This window comes from Myotis yumanensis, unplaced genomic scaffold (assembly GCF_028538775.1).
Source record: "Myotis yumanensis isolate MYYU_CA2020_CCGP unplaced genomic scaffold, mMyoYum1.0.hap1 SCAF_6, whole genome shotgun sequence".
In the NCBI taxonomy this organism is placed as follows: Eukaryota; Metazoa; Chordata; class Mammalia; order Chiroptera; family Vespertilionidae; genus Myotis; species Myotis yumanensis.
Window position 1 is genome coordinate 9,864,989 of NW_027223757.1, and position 25,579 is coordinate 9,890,567.

At 38.8% G+C, this 25,579-nt stretch overlaps 1 protein-coding gene across 4 annotated transcripts; it reads left to right on the forward strand.

Moving 5' to 3' along the window:
* The first annotated feature begins 1,918 nt into the window (after window positions 1-1,918).
* Window positions 1,919-25,219, forward strand: KATNA1 (katanin catalytic subunit A1). Of its 4 annotated transcripts, none has more exons than XM_070417484.1 (11): window positions 1,919-1,996; window positions 10,864-11,038; window positions 12,829-12,986; window positions 13,176-13,356; window positions 16,508-16,629; window positions 17,636-17,741; window positions 18,877-19,035; window positions 22,270-22,396; window positions 22,897-23,031; window positions 23,963-24,089; window positions 24,865-25,219. In XM_070417484.1, exons 2-11 carry the CDS (start codon window positions 10,877-10,879, stop codon window positions 25,061-25,063), a joined length of 1,476 nt encoding a protein of 491 aa, XP_070273585.1. In that variant the 5' UTR covers window positions 1,919-1,996; window positions 10,864-10,876; the 3' UTR covers window positions 25,064-25,219. The 4 variants fall into 4 exon arrangements, with proteins under 4 accessions (XP_070273585.1, XP_070273581.1, XP_070273584.1 ...); XM_070417480.1 differs by having other exon boundaries at window positions 1,926-2,172; XM_070417483.1 differs by having other exon boundaries at window positions 1,926-2,052.
* Window positions 25,220-25,579: the final 360 nt, after the last annotated feature.

Below are 25,579 nucleotides of genomic sequence, written 5' to 3' on the forward strand. Positions count from 1 at the left end.
AAATTTGTATTTGAAACAGTTATTGTCCTCCCTAGTATTCAGTCTTTCCTTCCTATCTTAGTCACCTAGAGCTCCTAAACGATTTGCTGGATTCAGAATCTGTTGGGACTTTGAGTTGTTTTTCCTGGAGTGGGGTTGAATTTGGTGGGAAGGGGGGTTCTCCTGAGTACTTAATCCCCTAGAGAGGCTGACTAATGACAAGGCTGCTCTTGTTCCCCCTTTCACTAACAGACCCCTCTCCCTCACCCCGTCCCAAGTTTTGACCGCCCCACTAGAGCCCATGTTTCTCATATTCCCTTGTACTTAGGTGTGGCCACAGTACTGTTTTCACCATTGGGATATGAGCGGGCATGATATGTACAAATTCTATTTTGTACATTTAAAGTTGATACTGCTTGCCCTCCACTTGTTCTTTCCCTCTTCCCACAGTATGGAACAAGAACAGAGTTGGGACTTGATGTTGACTATTAAAACTAGGAAAACACCCTAGTGGTGGTAGATCAACAAAATGAATAGAACCCAGTTACCTGCAAGATTGTGTGAATCACAGCTGTCTGTCCAGCCTAATCTCAACTGTAGAATGTTAGAGAAAAAGACAAACAATATACCCATTTCTTACCGCGGCTGAACCTCACCCTAACTGAGTGTATAATATGTATTAGTGTTTAATTTGCAAATCAATTTAAGGAGGTCATTTTGTACTTTGACTATCTCCCATGCAATCAATCATGAAATTCAGCTATTTTTATCTTGTACATTTTTCTCTAGTTTATCATCTTCTTCCCCATTGTTTGTTACTAACTTGATTGATACCCTCATTTGTACCTCCCTGAAATGCTTTTTATTTCAAAAAGGTATATTAATTATAGTGTATTGTGCTCCATTACAATAGAGGTCATGTTTCCGTAGTGTAGTGGTTATCACGTTCGCCTCACAATAGAGGTCATATCCACCATAGAAAAACTATTATTTTCTACTTAGTTGAGAATTTTATAAGACTTTAAACACAAGGTACAGCATTTTGTTGACTACTATATACCCGTTCCTACAACAGTGTCTGGCACATAGTAATTGCTCAATAAATATTGGCAGACTGAATCACCTTTAAGTCTGTTAAATTGCCGGAATGCTTTAAAATTAGACTTTTAAAAAATATATATTTGTATTGATTTCAGAGAGGAAGGGAGAGGGATGGAAACATCAATGATGAGAGAGAATCATTGATCAGCCGCCTCCTGAACGTCCCCTACAGGGGATGGAGCCCGCAACCCAGGCATGTGCCCTTGACCGGAATTGAACCTGGGACCCTTCAGTCCGCAGGCCAACACTCTATCCAATGAGCCAAACCAGCTAGGGCTAAAATTAGACTTTTAATTTCCATGCACTCCTAAAGGAAAACCTATCTTAACAGGAGACAAATCGGAGGAAGCACAGTTCTGTCCAGTGAGTATTTGTAAATCGTGAACTATCATAATTTAAAAACGCGGACCAAAAAAATCACGAGAATAAAATTCCGCCAGCAGCGTGTCCGAATATTTGTTTACCCACTCCCTATGTTATCCATGTTATGCCGTGACAAGCGCCCCAGCCAAATTCTGAGCATTTGGTTCTAAAACAGAATTTGTCATAAACGAGTTGTATGACCTTTGACACCCGAAAAACAGACACTTTGACTTCTTACTTTCTGAGGAATATGGTGAAAATCAAATGGAAGGAAACATGAGCAAATACTTCGGAAAAGTGAGGTACGCGACGTGGTACTTAAGCCATTACTATCCCAACAGTCATCCCAACCCCGCCTGGAGGCGGTGACGAGAACTGCGCAGGCGCATCCCGCCCCCGTTCCCCGCCTCCGTCGGCCACGCCCATTCCGCGCCCGGCGCGCGCACGCCGCCCGGCGTCCTCGCTCCCGGGGCGTCGCCCCGCGTGCGCCGAAGTCGCCGAGGCCACCTCCGGCACCGGAAGTGACCCTGGCGAGTTTGCCTTCAAATTCTTGGTGAGCTGAAGCTTCGCAGGGGGCTGGCGGCGGTTGGACCCGGCACTGCTGGGACGGTGAGCACCGAGCCGGGGGGTTGGGGCTGGCCAGGGCCCTCGTTCCTCGCCCGGAGCCCCGCTCCACCCTGCCCCTCCACCTGTCGGTGGGCGGTTTCCGAGGAGCCTCGGCCTCCACAGGTGAGTGTTGGCTCGCCCGGGGCTCTGGGGACCCCCGGCCCCGGTGGCAGAGTCGGTGAGGGACCTCGGGGCCTGAGTGCGAGGCCGCTGCGCATCCTGCTGGGAGCCAGCCCTGGTCTGCGCGGAGGTCTGAGGTCCTTGCTATTGTCGTTGACACCTGTGGCTTCGGTGACGGTCCCCTCACCTGATCCCTCCCGTCCAGCAGGGACTCGGGGGGCTCCCGAGGACCCCGTCTCCAGACCGGTGCCATTAGAGAAGTTTCTGGCCAGGAGGACATGTTTCTGTTCTCTTGTTGACGGGTCCGCTCCCGCATCCGTCCCCGCTCCCGTCCCCGCAGTCCCCACCCTAGAAGAACTCCCGATAGGTTGGTGTGACGTGGTTGCGGATGTTGTTGCTTGTTTAGTTTATCCCGGGGCCGGGGAAGTTCACGGCCCTTTTTGTTTAGAGTTGGCATCTTTTAAAAATGTTACCCCTCGAAACATTTGGTTCATATAGTATCGTATGTGACGTCGGAGTTCGAGGTAAACGTGGATCTGTAAGTGCCTCACGGTGGATAAGCTCACGGTGGGACCTCCGGTAATTTTCTCTTTGAACTGCCAAGTGTCAATTTTATGTCAGTTACTGAGTTCCAGCAGCACAGTATTACACCCGGCTCTCTTGAAAGACGTGTGCACGTCTCCCTCTTTGAAATCGGGCCTGTGGTCGCTGCCGGAAACCTTCCCGAGTGTTTGGGAATGTGCCGTAGACCCCGGGCTGCCACACGGTAACGAGGCCGGAACACGAAGGTGTCAGGAAAGGCTCTCGGTGACCGTCATGCCTGCAGGTGTCAACGCAGCCCTGTCTCCGCGAAATCAGAGAGTTCTCACCCACGGAAAGAGCGGCGACATGCTTTTTCTTGTATTGATCCTAGTAACTGGTGGCCCCCTGCTATGGCTCCAAGCAAAAGGCAGTGCCCGTCAACTTCCCCACAGTCCTAGGCGATGAGAAGCGACACCGAGTTCCTCGATGGCCGTGGTTATTCAAGAAGCCTCCACCTTTTAAAGATTCAGCACTAGGCATGCTGGGGAGTCTGCAGTGGTTTCTGCGTCTCGTTTCGAACCTGGTATCACAATTCTGACAGGTCCCCAGGATTAGAGAATCTGGTAGAATTTACTGTATTAACTGTTGAATTTCTGTGTGCAACAATGTTTGCTGCTGCTGCTTTTTTTTTTCTTAGCTTCTTGACTGGTTAAAAAGATAGTGTATCATTTCAATTCTGGGACCCAGTTAGGGGGCATGCAGGAGGCAACCACTGGATGTGTGTCTCTCATATAGATGTTCCTCCTTCCCTCCCTCCCTCCTTCCCTCTCTCCCTCGCTCCCTTTAACTCTCTTTGAAAAAAATCCTCCTGGTGAGGATTAACAAACAAATATAATGTATCAGATCAAAATGGTCAGTGTTGATATAAGTAGATTATGCTTGTAGTGTTTATTGATGTGGCTTTTAAATTACATTTAACTCATGTTCACTTATTTTTGCATTGTTCAAGGTAAATGTAAAAAAATACATACATTTAATGTATGTATTTTTTTCTGAGCAGGTTGTTTTTCATTGCTGTTTTTTATACAAAGAACTTGCTTGTGCTTCTTGGGTATTTATCATATGATGATTATAAGAGTAAGAAAAATGGGTGTCATGCTATAATTGGTCATGGGTTGCTCATTTATTGCTTATTCATAATCATCAGTGACTGACTGTCAATTAGCATTATTGTTGCTTTAATATTCTAGACATGAGCATACTGAAAATTGCTTAACATTGTATTGTCACTTTTAAAGTTACATACATTTGGTTTACTGAAATGCCTTAGGAATATACATTATTGAACTTTGTCTGTTTTTATTTTAGGGCATCAGTTTTGCAGATATTTTTAACATTGATGCTGATTTTTTAATCTGTGCTAAGCAAGGGAAAATATACCTAGAATAAATAAAATGATACCCCTTTCACTAAACTGCAAGGATTTCAGAGTCTCATTCCATCTTATTTTTGTCTTCAGTTAAATTCCTTGTAACTCAGTAGGTGCTCTTTAAATATTTTTTGAATAACCTATGCACATTATGGTAAAAACTGCAGTATAAGTGGAGCCCTGTCTAAGATTCCTTTAAAGATGAAGTGAATAAGGTATACTTTTTATTGATCTTTTATATTGCTTTTTTTTTTTTTTTAGTCTCTATGTCATTTATTTCTGCTCTGATCTTTATTATTAAGGTATCCTTTTTAGATGTGAAATAGGGAAGGCCCTGAGTTTATTGTTTTGGAAGAGAAATCTTTGAATTCAAATATTTGGATCTATTGCCTGTTTTTCAGTGTCTTTGATCACTTCTTTTCCCTAATCCTAGAGGAGAAAAAGACACTTTAAGTCTCTTTGTGGAGACACTGTACCACATCAGAATTAAGTTTGCTAGAAATTTTATAGTGAGTATTTAATTTTTAAAAATTTGACTTTATTACTTGAATTAAAATTTTATGGGGTATCGTACTTAGTTTTAAAAAATGAGTTTAGCCATTAGCTGAAGCATAAATACTCAAGTCATGTAAGAAAAAGGGTGGTTCTCATAGACTTATATAAAGGAAAAGCTTGCTGTGAGGTAAAGCACTTAAGGTTATTTTTTTCTTTAATAACCTCTGTAAATCAAGAGTCTCAATTTTTGGACAATCTCATTTTCTTAAAACTTTTTTTTATTGATTTCAGAGAGGAAGGGAGAGAGAGAGATAGAACCATCAATGAGGAGAGAGAATCATTGATCGGCTGCTTCCTGCACGCCCCCCCACTGGGGATTGAGCCTGCAACCTGGGCGTATGCCCTTGACTGGAATTGAACCTGGGACCTTTCAGTCTGCAGGCTGACGCTCTATTAACTGAGCCAAACCAGGTAGGGCTGGACAATCTCATTTTTATAAGTGTTTTTAATTAATTGAACCAGTAGGTAAGTGTTTACTGTTCATGGTGGTTAAATTTTGGTCTATAGGCTTTTCTTGAAATATATTAATTTCTTTATATATTACCAGTTATTGTGCTCGTTAGACCCAGTTTCTGTCCTCCTGAGTGTAATTTAGTAATGATAAGGATATATTCTTGAAACTTGGAGAATCTTACATTTACAGGGCTGACATTTATTTGAGAAGAATAATGTCTTTGGTTCAGAGACTACTAAAAGAACTGGGAGAATTATTTTTGTTTAACATTTAGTCAGCTAAGGATATTTTGATACTATTTTCAGTAAACATGTCGTTACTTTGATAACCAAGAATTTTTCAGGTCATTTGTTAATGTGGCCTTGGATTGACTTTACTTTTTTGTTTGTGAGAAAGAGTCAATTCATTGGCTCCTAAGGAATTTTATCTGACTAGAGGGAAATATTCACAACACAGAGAACCTTCAAAGAAGGCCTGGAGTGCATTTGTGTGTTTTAGGCCATTGCCTCATGGCCCTTAAAAAAAAAAAAAAAAAGGACCACACATATATTAGTAACAACTTAATTTAGATTTTTATTATTTTAAATGGGGAACGGGAAGAAAGATCAGGAGAAAGTCTATTAAGGGAAAGAGGGAGGGACGGGGGAAAGGCATGAGAAGCCTGATATACAAGCTCATCCAGATCTGTGCAGCTGGCCTCTATGCTACCGAGACCAGGTGTCACTGTCGGGCATGTAGTTTCAGGGCAGAGGCAATCACAGCGCTGGTAGGGCTGATTTGAGGGTCAAGGAATGCAAGTGCTGAGGATAAAGAGCTGGACAAGGGTAAGAAATTTTAATAGTTAAGACAAAAACTTGGCACTGTTCATTCATTTAAAGATTAATTGAGTATCTGCTGTGTGCCAAGCAGAGGTAACAGAAAGCTGTGATCACTGGTCATGGAGCTTTTATTAAGGTAGAATATTACCTAAGTGATCCACAGAGTTGTTATTTAGGTCATGGGAATTTTTTTTTTTCTTTTTCTTTTGGATCTCAGATGCCCAGTCTTGAGTTACTTATAGAACTCATTTCATAGCTGTATAGCAAATTACCCTAAACCTAGTGATTTAAAACAACAGACATTTATTACTCATGGTTTCTTTGGTCAGGTTCTGGGCATGGCTTAGCTGGGTACTTCTGATATAGAGTCATTCATGAGCTGTAATCAAGGTATCTGGGCTGTAGTCATCTCAAAGCTCAACAGGGAGGATCCGTTTCCAGGCTCCCTGCACGGCACGTAGTACTTGGCAGGATTCAGTTCCTCTGGGCTACTGGAATGAGGCCCTCAATTCCTCACTGGCTGATGGCCTGGGGCCCTCCTCCAGTTCTTTGCCATGTAGAGCCTCTGCACTGGGCAGCTCTCAGCAAGGTAACTGGTTTCCCTTAGAGTGTTCCAGCAAGAGACAGTGAAGAAAACGGAAGTCACAGTCTAATCTCAGAAATGACATTCTGTTATTTTGCATGTTCTGTTTTTTATAAGCTCATTCAAGGGGAGGTGAGTACACATGGGTATGGATACTGGGAGACAGGTCCTTAAGAACCATTTCAGAGGCTCTCTGTGATTATCAATGGATAGAAGGCTCTTCTTTTGTTGTATTTATTTTTTGTTTCTTTCCTGTTCTTCATCTTCTTTCTCCACTCATATTTCCCTATCTTATCCTCCACAGACACTTCAATATACTTGATATATATATTCTCAGGTGTGTATGTAGTCTTTAAAAAAGTGTTTTATATAGCACATATAAGTAAATACAGCGTTTTTTAAAATCCTCACTGGAGGATTTTTTATTTTAGAGAGAGAGGAAGGGGGGGAGAGAAAGAGAAATATCAATGTGAAAAAAGAAATATCGCTGGGCTGCCTCCCATACACACTCTGACCGGGGATTAAACTCTCAACCCAGGTATGTGCCCTGACTGGGAATTGAACCCGCAACCCTTTGGTTTTCGGGACAACTCTTCAACCAACTGAGCCACCTGGCCAGGGCAAATATAGCTTATGTTAAATTTACAAAATGTATTAGAATTTACATCTTGGTCTATGTCTAAGATTTTTTTTCTGCCCAACCTTGTATTTTGATGAACTATCCATGATGCTATTTGTAAAATTTGCTTCCATCTGCTATGTGGTATTCCATTGTATGTATCCACCACTCTTTGTATTCATTTCCCTAGGTAGATTGCCTTCAACTCCTTGATTTCCCAAACAGTTAATGTCATTAACATCCCCAAACAAGTCCCTTACTGGATCTGTGTGAGACTTTCTCTCTGTGATATTTACAGAAGAGTGGGTTTGCAGGGCCATCGGATGTATGCATACATGATTCCCCTTAGTACTGCCAGATTGCTCTCCAAAATGACTGTACCAGTTTATACCCACAAATTATATGTGCAGGTTCCCTCGCCCCCAAATCCTTGGAAATACTTAATATTATTGGATTTATTATTATTATTATTATTTTAAATCTGGTAAATGTAAAAGGGGTGTCTTCTTGTTCTTATTTGCATTCATCTGTTACTAGTATCTGTACTTCTTAGCCAGCTTGAGTTTTCCCTTCTATGAATTGTCCTTAATGCTCTCTACCCATTCTTGTGTGAAGTCCCTTTGTCCATTAGTGAGAGGAATTGTAAGGATGGATTTTCTGATCTTAAATTTTTCTTGCATTCCTGTGATAAATCTTCCTGATCATGGAGAAGGGGAAGGGGAGGAAGAGAAAGAGAGGGAGGAAGGAAAGGAGGGAGAGAAATAGAGTTAGTTGACACTGTTAGCTAACATTTTATTTAGGACTAGAGGCCTGGTGCATGAAATTCATGCACAGGTAGGGTCCCTAGGCCTGGCCAGCGATCAGGGCTGATCAGGGCCTTCTGGCTGCCAACTGGGGCCTTCCTTTGTTCCGTGCCACCCCCTGGTGGTCAATGCATGTCATAGCAAGCAATCGAACTCCCGAGGGGACACTGCATATTAGCCTTTTGGTATATATAGATTACTACTTCTTCATACATAATTGAAATGGGCTTTGTATTCTTACTCAGTTTTGAAATTTTGAAATTGAGGTGATCCCAGCCTCAGAAAAAAGAGTTAGTCAGTTTTTCTCTTTTTTTTTATGGATCAACTTTTATGTGATTGGAATTACCTTCTTTTCTATTTAGAAGGTAGGTAAAAGCCTGCCCATAAAAAAAAATCTCTCTGGGCCTGGAGGTTTTTTTTTTGTTTTTTTTAAAATATATTTTATTGATTTTTTTACAGAGAGGAAGGGAGAGGGATAGAGAGTTAGTAACATCAATGAGAGAGAAACATCGATTAGCTGCCTCCTGCACACCCCCTACTGGGGATGTGCTCACAACCAAGGTACATGCCCTTGACCGGAATCGAACCTGGGACCCTTCAGTCCACAGGCCGACGTTCTATCCACTGAGCCAAACCGGTAACGGAAAAAGGGGGAGGTCTTTTATTAAAATTTCCTTTTCTAGGCACTAAGAAAAAAAGAAAAGGGTGCTGGGCTTGCATTTGCAAAGGTGAGCAAGGATTGGCCAGGACAGCGGAAATCAGAAAGGGCGCAGCTAAAAAACTCTCACCTGGCCGTTTACCTGTGGGCTGCCTTGGACCTCCCACACACAAAGACCCCATCACCATCTGTCAGTTCAGTTGTTTTTCAGAATTTTATGTTTAATTCTGGGACTCATCAACCTTCTGTGAAGTAACTGTTATTCTTCTAGGATTGGTTTTCAGGAAGGGGGCCAGCAGTTATTTTGGTGTCTGTCTTGCCTTGTATATAGGAATTGAACCCAATAGCTGAGATTAAAGATGTTTGAGTTTGAAGTTCCTAATACATATCCTAATACATAATACATGACATGTATTAATCAGGTCTAACTGGGTAAAGGAACAACAATTGTTTAAAGAATAAGAACTATCAGACTGGCAGAAAATAGAAGCCTGAGGTAGTTGCTGTGATTTTGACATCCCTACTTCTCCCTGGGGTTGTTGTGATCCCATCTCACTCTAATCTCTGTCCTAAGGAGCATAGAACCCACCCCCTTCTTCTCTATTATGGCATTGCTGGTTTTCAGCTCTTCCACCTACCAACATTTCCCATTAATCTTGCTTCTTTAAAAAACATTTTTTAATTTATTTCAGAGAAGAAGTGAGAGGGAGAGAGAAAGAGAAACATCAATGATGAGAGAGAATCATTGATTGGCTGCCTCCTGCACACCCCACACTGGGGATTGAGCTGGCAACCCGGGCATGTTCCAGACCAGGAATTGAACCATGACCTCCTGGTTCATGGGTCAATGCTCAACCACTGATTTGACCAAGGTGGCAGAATTAGAATTGGAACCAACATTTTTCTAACTTCAAAACACACATGCTTTCTGCTGTTCTACTAGTACAGTGGTCGGCAAACTCAGTCAACAGAGCCAAATATCAACAGTACAACGATGGAAATTTCTTTTGAGAGCCAAATTTTTTAGGTAGGTACATTGTTATTAACTTAATTAGGGTACTCCTAAGCTGGCCTTTGCTAAAAACGTCCTCAATCTGATTGAGGTACGTTCGCTGAGGTCAATCCCTTCCAACTCTCCCATCCACACTCATCTTCTATACTTGTTTCGTCTATCCTTTCGTTCATCCTCTCTATATGTCCAAACCATCTCAACATACCTTTCTCAGTCCTCGACACTACATCTTCTTTCACTCTACAACGTTCCCTAAAGTTAACTTAATAGTCTCAATCGCACTGTAGAACATTTATAGACCTCTAATAAATTTTATTCTAGCAGATAATTCACATTGAAAGAGACAAAGTTCTTGCTTTTTCTGATACATGTTTGTGGCTTCTCTCCCCACCAGAAAGACTATCATTTCATATTTGGCAGGAGGTATGCACGTGGTATTTTGTGGAAGAGCCACACTCAAGGGGCCAAAGAGCCGCATGTGGCTCGCATACATTGCCTTCCAAAAACTAACATTCTTCATTTGTTCTGTAGATATTCAATAATACTTATTTGCCATATACTGAGGATACAGCCTCACACCTTCCAGATGCTAATCCTACTCCCAAATAACTTGGTCTAGTAGAGAATAGACATATCAGTAACTATAATTCAAAGTAGACAAGTGTCTTGAGATGAATCTCCCAATAAAGTGCCAGGGGACTTTAGGAGGGGGAGAGTTTATGTTGAACGGAGAATTTCAGAGGTAGATATACAGGGACAACTGCCATCTCACCTGGGCTTTGACACATAGGTAGCGTTTGGCTTTGGGAACTAAGGAATTTCTTTGAAGGATTGAAAATAGCATGAGCAGCCGAAACCGGTTTGGCTCAGTGGATAGAGCATCGGCCTGTGGACTGAAAGGTCCCAGGTTCGATTCCGGTCAGGGGCATGTACCTGGGTTGTGGGCACATCCCCCGTAGGAGATGTGCAGGAGGCAGCTGATTGATATTTCTCTCTCATCGATGTTTCTAACTCTCTATCTCTCTACCTTCCTCTCTGTAAAAAAAAAAAAAAAATCAATAAAATATATTAAAAAAAAAAAAGAAAATAGCATGAGCAAATGTATAGAGGTGGAAAGTGCAGTATGTATGTGCTTGTGAGCTTCTGGAGGGAGCCCTAGAAAGTATACTTTTAAAAAATTCTTCGTAGTACTTATTTTTAAGAGACATATAATATGAAATGTTTCTTCTTTTCTTGTTTAGCTTACATGTGAGCATGAGTCTTCTTATGATTAGTGAGAATGTAAAATTGGCTCGTGAATATGCATTGCTGGGAAACTATGACTCTGCGATGGTCTATTATCAGGGAGTTCTTGACCAAATGAACAAGTATCTATACTCAGTCAAAGATACATACCTCCAGCAGAAATGGCAACAGGTGAGAATCATGACTTATGTATCTTTTAAATGGTTAAGTACTCAGTTATCAGTGCTTTTTGTAGTTACACATTGAGAGTGCATCATTTGTTACATGGATTTGTATATAATGTTACTTGAAACTTGATTTATTATATTAGTAATAGTCTATATTCACCATCATCAGTATTATAAGCTCTATTTAATTATTTTAATTGTTGGAATCTAATATTTTTTTAAGTAATGGTTTTCAATTTTTTTCATAGATACGTTTTTATCTGGTAAAATTAGAGTTGACTTTATTAAGCCATTTTCGAGACTGCAGATGATACCTGAATCTCATGGATGTCATATTTTCTATAGAACAGGATAAAACAGACCATATTTGAATTCCATTTGAGGAACATTAGTCACTGAAGACCACTAGAAATTCACAGGTGGAAACTGTAGAACTTATAGGTACAGTTGAAGGTGGCATTTATAATAAGGTTCAACTATGTCACAGAGGAAAGAAATGTTACAGAAATTAAGTCTTTTTGAGCTGGTCTTCTAGGTAGAATAGTATTCTACTGAATTGCTTTTTTTTATAGTATTCCATATTTGTCCTTAATTTCTTTAAAAGAGAAAATATCCTACTTTTTAAAATGTAACCTCTTTTCCTAAATCTGCTTCTGCATATCTCTGACGTTACTGGAAGGGGAAAGTATTTCATAAGGAGTTTTGCTTGTCACTGAAAGACTTGTAAGACCTTTTGTTCTTAGGCCAGAGAATTTTACTTTAAAAGTGTAAGCGTTTTTGTAAAGATACTTAAGTCATTTAGGTTTAAGACAAAACATTACCAACTTCATTTCAATGTTTCATATATATATATGCATAGTTTTTAAATTGAGTCAAGATCGCTTTTAAAAAACATCTTGGGGCCCTGACTGGTTTGGCTCAGTGGATAGACCATCGGCCTGCGGACTCAAGAGTCCCAGGTTCGATTCCGGTCAAGGGCATGTACCTTGGTTGCAGGCACATACCCAGTGGGAGTGTGCAGGAGGCAGCTGATCGGTGTTTCTAACTCTCTATCCTTCTCCCTTCCTCTCTGTAAAAAACCAATAAAATGTATTTAAAAAATATTTTAAAAAAACAAAAACATCTTGGTTGTATGTGAATCGAGCCATTTATCTTCTGAAGCCAAATTGCAATCCACTAGTGAGTTATGAAATTAGTGGATTCTAATCAGCATTTAAAAATTGTCAAATAGCATTTAAAAACCCATCAAAGCGCAGCTTACAAAAATATTATTTTATCAAACTTTAAAGTTACATCTAACTTTTTAATTTGTTACGTAATTTGAATAAGAACCATAAGTCAGTAACATGGCTTAATTAGCCAGAATATTTAATTCATTTTATCAGAATTAATTTTGCAATTGAAAACAAAGAATTAATGAACCATTATTAAAATCTTAACAATATCTTGGTGTGATTTATTGAATATTTGATGTCAAAATGGAGGTTTCTTTTTTTAAAATTGATATTTAGAGAGAGGAAGGGTGGGAGGGAGAGAGAGAGAGAAACATCGATCGACCGCCTCTGCATGTGTCCTGACCGGATATCAAACCTGCAAACTGGGTATGTGCCCTGACTGGCAATCAAACCCATCACTTTCTGGTGTACTGAATGATGCTCAAACCAACTGAGCTACACCGGCCAGGGCAAAAATGGAGTTTTCTAACATCTCTAATAAAAGGCACTAGTTTAATCTTGACAGTGATTTATCAGTTATAAAAATTTAAATAGCTATATTTTCCTTTGAAACCATCAGGTGTGGCAGGAAATAAATGTGGAAGCTAAACATGTAAAGGACATCATGAAGACACTAGAGAGCTTTAAATTAGACAGCTCTCCATTGAAAGCTGCACAACATGAGCTTCCAGCGTCTGAGGGAGAAGTCTGGTCCTTGCCTGTACCTGTTGAACGAAGGTAAGTAGAGACCTTTTAAGAAAGACATGCCTTTTGTGGGGGCGGGGGGAGTTTATTCACTCCTGTCTTGTATGCAGTTATTGCCGTGGCTTCTTTAGTTCATGGACTCTTAAACACTATTTGTGTTCATCTCTATTTGGACCAACTCCAGGGGTTGATTATGATTTTAATGATGTTGTGCTTGATTAGACCCTCACCAGGTCCTAGAAAACGCCAATCTTCTCAAAACAGTGACCCTAAAGCACACAGTAACCGTCCAAGTACAACTGTCAGAGTTCACCGTCCATCTGCACACAATCTTCAAAATGACAGAGGGAAAGCTGTGCGTTGCCGGGAAAAGAAAGAACAGAATAAAGGAAGAGAGGAAAAGGTAAATGTTACTGATTTTCATAAATGAAAAAGTTATGTTTTAACTTTAAAAATGAAGTCTGTACAGATTTTAATAATTTTTAGTCATTAAAACTGCCAGACTATGGCAGCTCTCTCCTTGGGCCTGATAATTCACTAGAGAGCTCACAGAACTCAGGAAAACAGTTCACTTATTGATTGCTGGTTTATTACAAAGGATACTTAGCTCCTTTGCCCATTTTTTGATTGGATTGTTTATCTTCTTTTTGTTAAGTTGTATGAGTTCCCTATAAATTTTGGAGATTAGGCCCTTAATAGACACCTCTCAAAAGAGGACATTCAGAAAGCTAAGACACATATGAAAACATGCTCAAAGTCACTAATCATCTGAGAGATGCAAATCAAAACAACAATGAGGTACCATCTCACACCTGTCAGAATGGCCATCATCAACAAATCAACAAAGGACAAGTGCTGGAGAGGATGTGGAGAAAAAGGAACACTTGTGCACTGCTGGTGGGAATGCAGACTGGTGCAGCCACTATGGAAGACAGTATGGAGTTTCCTCAAAAAATTGGAAATGGAACTCCCATTTGACCCTGTGATCCCACTTCTAGGAATATATCCCAAGGAACCAGAAACACCAATTAGAAAGGATATATGCGCCCCTATGTTCATAGCAGCACAATTCACCATAGCTAAGATCTGGAAACAGCCTAAGTGCCCATCAGTAGATGAATGGATTAGAAAACTGTGGTACATCTACACGATGGAATACTATGCTGCTATAAAAAAGAAGGAACTCATACCATTTGCAACAGCATGGATGGAACTGGAGAGCATTATGCTAAGTGAAATAAGCCAGTCAATGAAGGAAAAACACCACATGATCTCACTCATTCATGGATAATAAAGACCATTACAAACTTTTGAACAATAATAAATACAGAGGCAGAGCTGCCTCAAACTGATTGTCAAACTGCAGTGGGAAGGCCAGGGAGGGTTGGGGGACAGGAGGGAGGGGAGTAAGAGATCAACCGAAGGACTTGTATGCATCTATATAAGCATAAGTAATGGACATAAGACACTGGGGGGTAAGGGAGGGCAGGGGTTTGTCAAGGGTGGGGGGGGATAAAAAGGGCACTTATGTAATACCCTTTGTAATACTTTTAGCAAAAAAAAAAAAAAAAAACACACACAAAAAAACAACAACAAAGGATACTGCTCAGGAGCAGCTGGACGGAAGAGATGCATAGGGCGAGGAATGAGGGAAGGAACAGAGAGCTTCCAGGCACTCTCCAGATTAATTAACTCTTTTAATTGAGACAGTGGATTTGGATTTTGCATTTATAATTTTGCCAGCTTTTAAAATAATTGGTTTTAAACCCAGGGACTTATATCCTGGTTAATTGGTCCATCTTCAACTTCATTTTGAGCATCAAAAAGGAGTCTACATTTTAAAAAATCTCTCTGCTGCTTGCTTTTACCTCCTAGTAGCTGTTAGTATGTTAATTTAGAGCAAGTTATTGCATAGGTGTATACTTAAAGAGAATTGTACTAGTTCAGCGAAATCAATAAAATCCTATTAAAAATGTCAAAATTTTAAATTCCATACCTTCTCTTTCCTGACCTATTATGGAATTGTTTCTCCTTTCTGCCTAGCTTAAATCTGTTTTGCTTTGGCTACAAACATTTCCTCAGCACTGTGTTCTGTGGGAGAAAAGAAAGTGAGAACTAGAAAGTGTCTTCCATATGTATCTTCCTGGGCTTACAGTGTACTTTTCCAATAGTCAAGGACAGTGTCTTCTTTCTACCCCCACAGCTGCTAGCACAGAACAGATTCTTAGTAGATAATATCTGAGTGAATAACAAGTTCATAAATACTTAGGAGAAAAGATAACCTCCTCTTTAAATGTTAAACAATGCCTTCCCTTTACCTTTTATGTTAGTATTGGATACTGAATAGTCTGTAAATTGTGAAACAGACTTATTTAGTCATCTAGTGTAAGACTGTTAATAGCATAAATATGGATAAAGTCTAGACATTAATGTTGACTGTAGACAGCACCATTGACGAATCATCATGTTATGGGCAATGAAATGTTATGGAGATGGGATAATGATCCTAGTACCAGATCGAGTAAATGATTATTTACACTAATGCAGAGCTTCATAAATTTTTTGGTCCATAAAATTCATGAGTGTCTCAATAATTTTTTTTCACAGCACTCCTAGGACAAAAAGAATACCTACTATTTACGAGGAAGCTAGGTTCAAAGAACTTTGTTTATGTCCTATCAACACCTATTGGACACTGTAGATTTCTCAGACTTTGGAGGCAGAGTGGACATTCTTATTTCTCTTCCACATCGATTTTTCCCATTATATCGCTTATCACAGCTATAGCCAAAAACCTGGCTTTCTAAAATATGGCATTTCTGAAAGGAATGTCGTAGTCTTCATGTAGAAACTGAACTGCTTAGAGTTGATAGTTCATCCAGTGTTAAACAGATGTTGCCATGCTTCCCTCAAAAATTTAAAATATCAAATGGGGGCATCTGTAATACTGTCAACAATTTAAACATTTTTGTTTTAATTATCTTTCAGTGCCCTATGAGTTTGCCATCGTGCCCTGGGATACTTTAGTATATATTTTGGATCTATGGCCTTAATGACTGACATCACAGGATGGGAGCAGATCTCACCTAAGGACTGAGATGTCTCTTTTGGAGGGTGGGTGGGAATAGTGAAAGGGGATATTTAAGAAACATTAGTGAGGACTGGTAGAAGATTGAACCATAGTCTTAGTTGAATAATCCATTTGTCTTTAACCTTATCTCCTCTGAATCTTTGAGACGAGTATCACATATATCTAATGTTCACTAGTGACCACAGTTAATCTCAGTATTAATTTTTTTATTCTCATCAGTTCATGTGCATAATCTTTTTGTTTTTAACACCATTGTCATACTTTTTATATAAAAATTAAATATTGAGGATGAAACTCTGATGTAGAAGGATGACTTCTAGTCTTTGATCCTGCCCTATTACTTGTACTATTATATTAGCTTTTTAAAAAATATCACTTGACTCCAATTTTTTTTTCTGACTCACAGAAACAAAATACAATTTTTGAGTCAATCAAAAGCTCTTGTTTTTTTGTCCCGATGTAGAACAAATCACCTGCCGCAGTTACAGAACCAGAAACCAATAAATTTGATAGTACTGGATATGATAAGGACTTAGTAGAAGCTTTGGAAAGAGATATAATTTCTCAGAATCCCAATGTTCGATGGTAAGTTATAATAATTGGGTGTGCTGTTGTTGCTTTTTGGGATAGAAAATGGAGCAGATGTGGGCATGCACTAAAGATCAGTCCTTGGGAATAAAACCAGAGTCCATGCAATGAGAGTATTATATATAATGAAAAACTCCAGTTCAGGCTGTACCAAGTTTTTATCTGAGACTTTTTAATAAAATAAATAATAAAATAATTTTTTATTAGATGAAAAATCTTAATTACAGAATGGAAATAAGATCACAGAAATTTCATTCAAAATATCATGTGTGGCCCGGCTGGTGTGGCTCAATGGTTGAGCCTCGACCCATAAACCAGGAAGTCACTGTTCAATTCCTGGTCGGGGCACATGCCCGGGTTGCAGGCTGGATCCCCAGTAGGGGGCATTGCAGGAGGCAGCCAATTGATGATTCTCATCATTGATGTTTCTATCTCTCCCTCTCCCTTCCTCTCTAAAATCAATAAAAACATATTATAAGAAATACTATGTGTGGAGTAGTGGTGGTGGTGGTGGTGGTGGTGGTAATTTTGTGGTTGCAACTTCATAGCAATTTCTATGATACCCTTTATCCTTGGTGTCTACCTCTTAATAGGGTTGGGGGCAAAGCAGCAGTATTGCAACCTGTCTCTGCTTTATGCCCTTTTTATTTATGTTTTTTTTTAAACGGGCTCATTGTTTTTAAATCATGAAATTTATGGAATGAGCATCAATCAGAGCAAGAATTTAAAATGAGATGGCATAATAATACTTGAGTGGGCCTGTCGACATGTGTTCTCATTCGCCAAGCTGAGAATCATCACTGACAAAAACTGAAAGTACAGATTGTGCTCTTTATGTGGATTGGTTGGCAGGGCCTCATCACAGTGTCTTAGTTCGCTAGAGCCAAAGGAGAGCATTCTGTCAGCAATGTTAAATCGTGTGCTTCCAGGGATTCTCAAGAATGACTCCATAGAGTTAAATATATACTCTAAAAGGTGGTTTATAAAATATCTTCTGTTTCAGGGATGATATTGCTGATTTGGTAGAGGCTAAAAAGTTGCTTAAGGAAGCCGTGGTGTTACCAATGTGGATGCCAGAATTCTTTAAGGGCATCAGGAGACCGTGGAAAGTAAGTTTATTATGGCATAGTCAAAGTGAATGGCCAGTACATCGCTAAAGAAAGTCAATATTTATCTGTTTTAGGTGAAGTGAGGAGAGAAAGTAGTAGAGTAGGTAAAGAAAATTTAAATTAAAAAAAGTATGTTGTGTTATTCAGAATTTTGTTTAGACCAAAAGCTATTTCTAGGTTCCCAGAATAATAAATGAGTACAACATGATCTTGGATAGTTGGACACATGGCAGATTTAGAATGAGCTTGTATTTGCAAATGTGAACAAGTTGCCTAATGCAAAAGCACTCCATTTTATATGTCATGTTGCAAACTTGCATCCTATTCTTAAGAAATTAAGACATATTTACATCTATTGAAGATATTTTTCTTAAGAAATAAGACATATCTATATCTAATAAGGACTTTTTAAGGTCATGGGTTGATCTGAAAAGAGACTGTCAAAAAACTCTTAGATTTGGAAAATATGCTAATAGCTAAGCACTTACTAATTTTAAGTCTTTATTATTTATTTATCTACCTATTTATTTTTATTGATTTCAGAGAGGAAGGGAGAGGGAGAGAAAGAAATATCAATGATGAGAGAGAATCATTGATTGGCTGCTTCCTGCACACCCCACACTGGGGATCCAGCCTGCAACCTGGGCATGTGCCCTCACCGGGAATTGAACCAGTGACCTCCTGGTTCATAGGTCGACGTTCAACCACTGAGCCAGGCCGGCTGGGCAATTTTAAGTCTTTAAATGTTAAATGATAAGCAAGATGAAAATTATAAACATTCTTTGAGTATAAATATGTAAAAAATAACTAATTTATTTGAGCAAAAAGACTAGCAGAAAATATATCCAGATACTATAATAATATCTGTGGTAGGATATGATATTGTAATATCAGTATTATAATATTGATTTTATTTTTTCTCAGTTCTGAGTTACATATTTTAAATAATGCTGTTATTATACTTTTGTAATGGACAAAGTAAATTTGTGATAAAGTATACTTCTGTTTACCTTTCTATTTGTCTTTTGTCTTAATATGTGTAAGTTGGTTGAAAAGTGATCCTTAGTAATGGAATTCTAGTGAAGTAGAACAATGGCAGATAAATCCTTCATTTATGCTATTACATTCCCAACAGGGAGTGCTGATGGTTGGCCCACCTGGCACGGGAAAGACCCTCCTTGCTAAAGCAGTAGCTACAGAATGCAAGACAACATTCTTCAATGTCTCTTCATCAACACTGACTTCTAAATACAGAGGAGAGTCTGAGAAGCTTGTTCGTCTTCTGTTTGAAATGGTGAATGTTTGAGACAGCTCTGATTCTTTACCTCTGAAAGGGGAGAAAGTGAGTTGTCACTATCTCCAGTGTGTAGAATAGCTAGGAAGAATGACATTGTGCCCAGAGTATGATTCCTATGCCCCTGAAGCTGGAATCCTTTACTGATATGAATAACTTGAGTTGCTCTTTGTCCCCTTTCCTCTGGAGGAAAAGCCACCTCTGTTAGCTTAAGAGCATGCTCACATTATGGGATCTGCCTTACTAATCTGCTATAGGAATTTGAAATTTTTTTTAAAAAATCAGTAAGCTTAGTTATAACATGGTAAATGCAGTATGTTAATGCAAAAAGTTGAAAATCATAAGTACTTGTGGAACTTAGATCACCTCCAATCTATGAGCTATACCAAATATCCCAAGTTTAAGGACCCAATCTTTGGCTTAAATTCTTTGCTCCATACTTTGAGTTTCTTTTATGTTCTTCCACTCCCACTAATCTATTATCAGTAGGGGAAATGTAACTTAACAACTTCTGGGTTGAATTCAATAGACTTTGCTAAGCTTTACTGATTATTTCAATCTTGCCGAATTTAAGAAGTGGTGCTGTTGTAAGTATGAGGACACATTCTTATTTGTAGATAGTGACAAAGACTTGCATTCTTACTTTTGGTGGACAGAACCTTGGACCATGCTAATATCATACCAGATCTTCCTTCCTAGGCTCAGAATAAAACAAAACAGCAAACAAACATCCTCATAATTTCAGGTTATTTTCTTATAAAGGCTTCTTCTGTTTTCAATTCCTGTTTCATTTTTCTTTCAATTTTGAACATTTATTAGGCAGGATGCAAATTCTAAGAAGTTCTCAATGGCTTACTAATAGCCCATACCACAGTAGGAATCTAATGAACCTCTGAGATCATTATGGAAAATTAGTTTTCTTTTAGCTTCTGGGGCGGAGAGGGTGGGAGGGGAGTGGGAAATTATATTGCCAGTATTTCAGAAGAACCAGGCCTTTAAAAATGTAAGTTACAAAGAGTGAATGACTAAATGTGGGGGTCGTTAGAGTCAGATGGCATGGGTTCAGATCCCACCACTGTCACTTTCCTAGCTGGCTAACTGTGGGCAAATTCCTTTCCTCATCCTCAGTTACTTCATCTATAAGAAGAGGCCAATAATAGAGGACATACCCCTGTAATGTTTAGTGGGTGAAATAAGCTAATACACATACATTGCTTAATACAGAGCCTGACATTTAAGGGCTCATAGATATTAGCTGTTGCTTTTTATGAATTATTTGATATATTTTCTAATGTAGGGTTTATATTCAAGAAAACGGACCATTTTTTTCTATAGGGGGAAGCCTTTGACAAAGTGCTAAATTGCATTATTTTTTCTTTTTTAAAGTATATTTTTATTGATTTCAGAGAGAAGTGGAGAGGGAGAGAGAAATAGAAATAACAATGATGAGAGAATAATTGATCAGCTGCCTCCTGCATGTCTCCCACTGAGACCTGAGCTAGCAACTCCGGCATGTACCCTTGACTGGAATAGAACCCGGGACCTTTCAGTCCACAGTCCACAGGTTCTAGCCACGGAGCCAAACCCGCTAGTGCGCATTATTTTTTATAATAAGGTTTATGAAGCCCTCTCCAACAGCTTATTATTTTTTAAAGGTATTAATTATAGACTTAAAAAATATGTTTTTATTGATTTTTAGAGAGGGAGGAAGGAGGGAGAGGGAGAGATAGAAACATCAATGAGAGAGAAGCATCTATCAGTTGTCTCCTGCACGACCCCTACAGGGGATCCAGCCCACAACCTGGGCATATGCCCTGACCAGGAATCAAACTGCGACCTCTTGGTGCATGGGTCAATGCTCAACCACTGAGCCATGCTGGCCAGGCTGGATTTTTATTTTTTAAAAAAACTTTAACTTGATGTTTATTCACTCTAGCTCTGTTTTGAGAAACTTCTGTTATCATTTAGTTCTTTCTTGTGCTGTGATTCTATAAATTTGGATATTTAATTTTAAAAATGATTAACAATAAACTTTACTGTAATAAATTTCTTTAGACTTCTTAAGAGTGATACTGTTGAGTCTTACATAGCTATTTACTAGATTAATACTTGACTAGATCTGTTATTTAATGGATTAGTCTTTCCTGTTCTGTGGTTTGAGGAAGAAATGCATTTAAGGTACACAAACTTGGGAAGTGTTATTCAGCCATAAGACAGAATGAAGTACTGTACATGCTACAGTATAGATGAACATTGAAAACATTATGCTATGTGAAAGAAGCCAGATACAAAAGACCACAAATTGTATGATCGCATTTATTAGAAACTAGAGGCCCGGTGCAGGAAATTCATGCGGGGCCAGTAGCGGGGTGTGTGTGTAGGGGGGGCGGGGGGAGTGTCCCTCAGCCTGGCCTGCACCCTCTCCAGTCTGGGACCCCCTCGGGGAATGTCCAACTACCGATGAACACCGAAAACATTATGCAACGTGAAAGAAGCCAGACACAAAAGACCACATATTGTATGATCCCATTTATTAGAAATGTCCAGAATAGGCAATTCAATAGTGTAGAGACAGAAAACAAATTAGTGGTTGCGAGTTGGGGAAAGGAAAATAGGGCTGTTTTTTGGGGGCGTGAAACTATCCTGGTATTTGATAGTGGGATTGTTACACAAGATAGCGAATATACTAAATTGTACAATTTAAAGTCGTTTAAATGGTAAATTTTATATGAATTTTTATCTCAAACAAAAAAACTTGGGCCATATAAATTTACTCTTCTATTTCACTACTTAAGAGGATTTTAAAAAGTACTTGTCAAATGAAAAATGGCATTTAGAATTTCTTAGAGGGAATCTATGTAATTTTACTTAAGATAATGATTCTCTTTAACCAATTCTTTTTCTAGAACTTTAGAACCCTTAACCAGTATCTGTGTTTTCCCACCAGTTATTAATATTTTTGTAGTACACAGGTTAATCCTGAATTTATATCATTCATAAGTATGTATCATTATAGTATTGAATGGTAAAAAAATTTGCCATATGATATTTTAGTAAGTAAGTCTGTATTAGAAACTATGGTTTAGCTGTTCCAATTTTATCCTCTCCCCCAATATTAGGACAAGAGGGAAAGATACACAGTGTGGCAGACTCCTCAGCTGTTTTGTGGTTGATAAACTATAAATTACTTTTAAATGAAATAAAAACCTGGTGTTGCATGGTTTCTTTCTTTAGGCTCGATTTTATTCTCCAGCCACCATATTTATTGATGAGATTGACTCCATTTGTAGTCGCAGAGGGACTTCTGAAGAGCACGAAGCAAGCAGGAGGGTGAAAGCCGAGCTGCTGGTTCAAATGGATGGTAGGCATGTGTATATGCGGGAATTGACTAAGCTCTGCTGGTGGTGCTAGCCTACACAACTCCCATGACTAAAGGGGGCTGGAGTTTGACAGCATTAAATTGGTACACTGACAGTGGAGTCATGCCAGAAATGATGGCTCTTCACAGGCACCCTTTGGCATATATGCTGTTCTCTTATTTTTAGCCATGCAATTGAAATAAATGCAGATAAATTTGCCTGAGAGGGGTATGTATGCTTTTAGAATTTAAAAAAAATAGGTATGTAGTTGAGCTGGTCTTTTGATTGAGTCTGTTTTGAGCCTTATTGTTTGCATACTACAAGAACTTATTTTTCTTGGACCAAAGTTTACGTATGTACCAGTTTGTTTTAGAAGTTTTAAAGAGGCTTGACCATTATACTACCTTGTAACTTTGTGCTAAATATTTGATGATCTTTAAGTAGTTGAGCTTTATTTTATATATCTGAGTATAATTTTACTCTCCCCTTACCCTTCTTTTAGGTGTTGGAGGTGCTTCTGAAAATGATGACCCTTCCAAAATGGTTATGGTTCTGGCAGCTACTAATTTTCCCTGGGATATTGATGAGGCTTTAAGACGACGTCTTGAAAAAAGAATCTATATTCCATTACCATCAGGTATCTTCATGTGAATCTTGTCAGAAAGCTCATGTTAACTTAGTTTTTCTTAGAAATTTTCAAATTTGTTATTAACTTTCAAGAGACAAATGTGGCATGTTTTCCCTTATATTAACTGGTGTGGCTATATCTAGCCCTTTGCGGTCGTTTGTCTACTCTCAGCCACCAAAGCTTTTTTACTGTTCCAGTCGTATGTCTGCTCTCAGCCACCACAGCAAGGAACCGTACGAATCTTAACTCTATTCGTTCATGTATCAGTTCATAATTTCTCTGAAAGCTCTTAAGTGTCTAAACGACCTTGTCACGAACCAAAACATTGCCCCGACAAATCGGAGATATCGAAACTCAATATAAACAAACGCGGTCGTTCCACACTCGCCATGCAAAACACCGTGGCGAGTCAGTCGCCTTTTGAGAGTGAAGAAATGGACAAGCTTCGGAGATACTTCGCAGAATTTCAAATAAAGCTTTACAAATTACGTTTAACTGTAATTAGACATTCTCGCTTGTTAAGATATTTCAAAATAATACTCCAAAATGGCAAAAAGAAAGTTACCGAAAGAAGTGTACTACGCATCTGAAAGTAACGATGAAAAGTTTTATTTTGGCCCCTTGAATACTGACTCTGACGTAGAAAGTGATAACGTTTGTAGTGATTCTCCTAGTAGTGACGTAGTTCCAAAAAAGAATTAAAAATTAATTCCGACCAGCAGGACACCCATGTCCAAATTTAATACGACCGCAAAGGGCTAGAGCCCGAAAGCCTTGATATTAGGAAATGTAAAATTCAGTGAGGAATAGCTCTTAAATTTTTAAGCAAATGAGCTCTAAGAATTGGTAAACAACTTATCATACAAAGTGGACTTGAGGAAAAATAATACACTATGTTTATGTTGAAGACTTATATTTTTAAATTTGTTCCTACCATTAGCAAAAGGCAGGGAGGAGCTATTACGAATAAGTCTCCGTGAGCTGGAATTGGCTGATGATGTTGACCTTGCACGTATAGCAGAAAACATGGAAGGTTATTCAGGTGCGGACATTACCAACGTGTGCAGGTATGAATTATTTTGGAAGCATAGGTTTTTGTGGGTCTAAACTTATGACGTTTTTATGCCAAGTTAAGAAAAAGACACACTTTATAGTCTACAGTCAAAGACACAAGTTCTGGTATTTAGTTAGTGTTAGCAGGTGCTAGTAAGATACCGGTGTATCTTACAGATCAAGTCTACAGTTCATTTGAAAACTACAAGTTCAAGAAGCTTATGTTACAGCGATGAGTGTAAAATAGAAAATCTGTAATTGTCTTGGATTAAAATGATGTTGGTGCAGTTGTTTAGTATACTGTCATGAAGGAAATAGAATTGTGAAATAAATTAACTTGGCATACCCAAGTAGAGTATAATCTCATTTTCAGTGAAAATGTCCTAAATGTGACAGGAATAGCAGTAAAAAAGAGAAAAGACTGCCCCTCTAATCTGGCTTATTCATGAATTTTATTCTAGTCCAAGTATTAACTCAGATGATTTAGCAAGGTGCTTGATTTAGTCTCGTCCTCTCAAAAGTGAGCCTTTCAGATAGGGCTCTTGTGAGGATTAGTGATAGTGTGCAAAAGTAGCCATATGTTGCCATCCCTTTTCATAAATGGTGGCTGCTATTAAGAATAAAATTTGGTGAAAGTGGTGCTTGAATCCAAAGTTCTCCTTAAAAAAAAAAAAGGCATGAAATACGAGGAGAAACCACCTTCCTGGACATGTATAAAATATATTTTTCTAGCTAATAGGTTTTCATTCAATCAAAATATCACTTTTTTAAAAAAAATTTAAAACCTAGGGATGCATCCTTGATGGCAATGAGAAGGCGTATTGAAGGTTTGACCCCAGAAGAAATCCGAAATCTTTCAAGAGAAGAAATGCACATGCCCACAACTATGGAGGATTTTGAAATGGCTTTAAAAAAGGTTTCTAAGTCAGTATCTGCTGCAGACATTGAAAGATATGAGAAATGGATATTAGAATTTGGATCATGCTAATTCTCACATGTAAACTGTGAGAAACCTGCCTTAAGTGTTTGAATAATTAAATGTAGTATTTCATTGCACGGAGTGCTATATTTTTTTAAACTTTCATAATGGTAAGATTTTTTTTAAAAAAACCATATGATTCTGAATAAAGGCAATTTTTTAAAGCTGTAAGCAATTTGTTTTACTTTAGCATTGCCTGATTTCTTTCACTTACTACAAATGTTGTAATACAGTCGCTGTTACTTAGTTTGGAAAACTGTCTTTATATGCACTTGTAAGTATAGCATCTTCCACCTCCATGGCTGCTCTTTCTTCTAGGTGGTAAGACTGGCTCTAGTTCCTTGGGTCCCAATGGAAAACTGAAAATTCCGGAACATTTTTACACAAGTAGCCAATTGAAACATGAACCAAGCCCAGTGTGTCTTTCTGCCTGTGTTATGGTACCTTCCCTCCATTTCCTGGGAGATCTTTAAAGATCCTTCATTTCACTATGCATTTTAAATGAAAAAACATGTATCTATATAC

Coding starts and splice junctions, on each gene's coding strand:
- KATNA1 (XM_070417484.1), top strand. CDS start 10,877: ATGAGTCTTCTTATGATTAGTGAGAATGTAAAATTGGCTCGTGAATAT. Junction 12,987..13,175: donor CCTGTACCTGTTGAACGAAG/GTAAGTAGAGAC, acceptor GTGCTTGATTAG/ACCCTCACCAGGTCCTAGAA. Junction 16,630..17,635: donor CAGAATCCCAATGTTCGATG/GTAAGTTATAAT, acceptor CTTCTGTTTCAG/GGATGATATTGCTGATTTGG.